Below are 3,919 nucleotides of genomic sequence, written 5' to 3' on the forward strand. Positions count from 1 at the left end.
AGAAAGAGAATTCACATTTCTTTACGAGAATTCATTGCTTTCAGAATACAAGATAGAAAGGTTGAATTTGGTAATGTTGTAAATTCACTTAGATTGTTTCAACATTTTTTAGTGGATACATACACTATGATTAAAGCCCAAAGGTTGTCTTTTATACGAAATAATCAAAAACTCATTCGTTCAGATATTCTGAATGGGTTACAAGAAGCTGTTAACAAAGGTGAAACTGACCCTTCTTCCATTGGTAAACGTATTGTTCTTTCAGCTTCATTTACAGGTGGTATGAGATACATGTACAATAATTGCCAAGAAGCTATGGCAATTTGTAAGAGGTATGGCTATCCAGATTTGTTTATAACAATCACATGTAATGTAAATTGGCCTGAAATTCTTGATTTTGTCAAATCAAGAGGATTAACTGCTTCAGATAGGCCATACATTGTTTGTAGAGTTTTTAAAATGAAATTAGACCAAATGATGACAGATTTCAAGAAGAATAATTTCTTTGGCAAAGTCAATGCAGGTATACCATTCTACTTTTCTTAATTTATTTTTCTTACTGGCAATTATTTTTTCTAATAATTATGTTCAAAATTTAGGTAAGTATACAGTTGAATTTCAGAAGAGAGGTCTGCCACATGCTCATTTATTACTATGGTTGAGTGACTCAAACAAGTTAGAAAATGCAAAGCATATAGATCAAGTCATCTCTGCTGAACTTCCTCATCCAGATCTCTATCCTAAACTTTAAAAGGTTGTTTAAACATATATGATACATGGTCCTTCCGGAGCTGCTAGATTCAACTCGCCATGTATGAAAGAAGGTCGGTGTTCTAAATTTTTTCCTAAAATATTTAGACATTCAACTACAATTGATGAAGATGGATATCCTGTATATAGACGTAGAGATGATGGTTTATTTGTGTTGAAAAATGGACATAAATTAGGTAATGCGAATGGGGTGCCATATAGTCCTCTTCTCTTAATGCGTTATCAAGCTCATATTAATACAAAATATTGCAACAAATCCAACTCAATCATGTATTTGTTCAAATATGTCAACAAAGGTCCTGATAGAGCAACAATTAAAATTACAGACAAAAAGAATGAATCTACAGAGATGCATATTGTTGATGAGATAAAAAGATACTATAATTGTAGATATGTATCTGCATGTGAAGCAGTTTGGCGAATTTATGGCTTTGATATCCATCATAGATGGCCAACTGTTCAACGTTTAACTTTTCACTTACTAGATCAACAACCAGTTTTGTTTAAAAATGATGATCGAATTGATGATGTATTGCATAGGAATGAGAATATGAACACCATGTTCCTAGCTTGGTTTGAAGCTAACAAAAAATTTGAGGAAGGTAGAAACTTGACCTATGCTGAATTTCCAACAAAGTTTGTTTGGATGTCTCAACAAAAACAATGGAAACCAAGAAAGCAAGGTTATAGTATTGGTCGACTAACATATGTTCCTCCAGGATCAGGTGAATGCTACTACATTAGAATCTTACTAACAAAACAAAAAGGTTGCGTTGATCATGGTAGCATAAAGACAATTAATGGTAAAACATTCTCCACATACCAAAAGGCTTGCCAAGAATTAGGATTACTGGCAGATGACAAAGAATTCATTGATGCCATTAAAGAGGCTAGCCATCTTGCATCTGGAAATCAACTTAGAAGGTTATTTGTTGCTTTGTTAATCACGAATACAATGTCTAAGCCAAATGTTGTTTGGGATGCAACTTGGACTTTACTTGCAGAGGGTATCCTATGTCAAAAAAGAAAAGACTTGAACATACCAGGTACTAAATTGAATTAATCTACAATGTGTTTTCCATAATTATGTATTAATTACATGTTCTATTTTGTAGATTTACAAATTCAAGAGCATGATTTACACAATCTTTGTCTACTAGAAGTACAAGAACTTCTAAATTCAAATGGGCGAGCTTTAACAAATTATAGTTGCCTTCCTCAACCTGATCTTTCAAATTCATTCAAATTTCAAAACAAGTTCATTGTTGATGAAATGAATTTTGATAAAGAACAAATGGAGAAGCTACATCAATCTCTGGCAGTCTGTCACTAATGAGCAACAACATGTTTATAACAAAAATATGACAACAGTGAATTCAGAGGTAGGGAATTTCTTTTTCTTATATGGTTATGGTGGTACTAGAAAAACATATCTCTGGAAACTTTTGTCAGCTGCTATTAGAGCAAAGGGAATTATTGCCCTTAATGTAGCTTCAAGTGGCATTGCATCTTTATTGTTTCCTGGAGGAAAAACTGCTCATTCTACTTTTTGCATACCATTAGCAATCAATGATGAATCAACCTGTAACATCAATTAAGGAAGTCTTCGTGCTAAACTATTGATGGAAGCAAAACTTATAATATGGGATGAAGCTCCTATGATGAATAAGCTATGCTTTCAAGCTTTTGATAGAACATTGAGAGACATTGTGAGAGCTACAAATCAACATAATGCTGACAAACCATTTGGTGGAAAGGTGGTGGTCTTAGGCGGTGATTTTAGACAAATCTTGCCAGTAGTAAGAAAGGGATCAAGGTATCATATTGTGAACTCATCAATTAACTATTCTGATTTGTGGCAATATTGCACATTTCTTAAGTTATCACAAAACATGAGGTTAAAGACTACTGCTTCAAATGAAAGTGCAAAAGATATAAAAGAATTTGCTGATTGGATTCTTAAAATTGGAGATGGAAATATGAATTTGAATGAAAGTGGTGAAGCCAACCTTTCAATACCAACAGATCTTCTAATTCAAGAAAGTGAAACACCTTTACTTTCTTTAGTAAAATTTGTTTATGGTGGTCTAATTGAAAATATCATGACTCCTAGATTCTTTGATGATGGTGTTATACTTTGCCCTACAATTGATAGTGTTGAACAAGTAAATGACATCATTTTATCTTTGATTCCTGGTGAAGAACAAGTTTATTTAACTTCAGACAGTCCTTTCCAATCTGATAATGATCAAGAAATTCAAGGTGAGTGGTTTACTCAAGAGTTTCTAAATGATATTAAATGTTCAAGAATTCTAAATCATAGGATTAAATTGAAAGTTGGTGTACCAATTATGCTTTTAAGAAATATTGATCAAGTAAAAGGTTTGTGCAATGGTACAAGGTTGCAAGTTAATGATTTGGGAAAGAATGTTATTTCTGCTACGGTAATAACTAGCAAAAATGTTGGTGACAAAATATTCATACCAAGAATGAACTTGACACCTTATGATTCCAACATCCCGTTCAAATTTCAAAGGAGGCAATTTCCAATATCCTTATCTTTTGCGATGACAATAAACAAAAGCCAAGGTCAAACTCTTTCTAAAGTTGGACTTTATCTTCCTCGCCCAGTGTTTACTCATGGACAATTGTACGTAGCAATTTCTAGAGTGACATCAAAGAAAATCTTAATTCTGGATGAAGATGGAAAACTAACCACTACAACTACAAATGTGGTTTACAAAGAAATATTTGAAAATCTTTGATAAAGGTATAAAAATTACTTCTATAACATTCTTAAAATTTTTCAATTATTGTACATTTAACTGTATTTCTTTTTTACCTTGCAGATTACTTTATTTTTTGGGTCCATATACAAATTTTGGTGCACATTACAGTTCATGCAGATTAGTAGTGTATAATATATAATGATTGATAAATGTTTTGATAGTTGCATTAGATATTATTTTGTTTTCCAGGATCTACTTCATTGAATCCAGTAATGCTACTTATATATTAATACACTATTGTTTCTGTTATTCATTATATATATGTTGTTTTTCAACTGTTATTTGTTGCTTTACTGTATTGTCAACAATAAATGTCTAGATACATGTGCTTGGGTGTTACTGAAAAAACAACATTCATT

The 3,919-nt window shown here is 32.1% G+C and overlaps 1 protein-coding gene across 1 annotated transcript; it reads left to right on the forward strand.

Moving 5' to 3' along the window:
* Positions 1–2,393: 2,393 nt before the first annotated feature.
* Positions 2,394–3,536, forward strand: LOC114165384 (uncharacterized). Its single transcript, XM_085667391.1, has one exon. It carries the CDS (start codon positions 2,394–2,396, stop codon positions 3,534–3,536), a length of 1,143 nt encoding a protein of 380 aa, XP_085523517.1.
* Positions 3,537–3,919: the final 383 nt, after the last annotated feature.

Source organism: Vigna unguiculata, chromosome 10 (assembly GCF_037176805.1).
Source record: "Vigna unguiculata cultivar grain cowpea cultivar isolate G323 ecotype 2 chromosome 10, ASM3717680v1, whole genome shotgun sequence".
Classification (NCBI taxonomy): domain Eukaryota; kingdom Viridiplantae; phylum Streptophyta; class Magnoliopsida; order Fabales; family Fabaceae; genus Vigna; species Vigna unguiculata.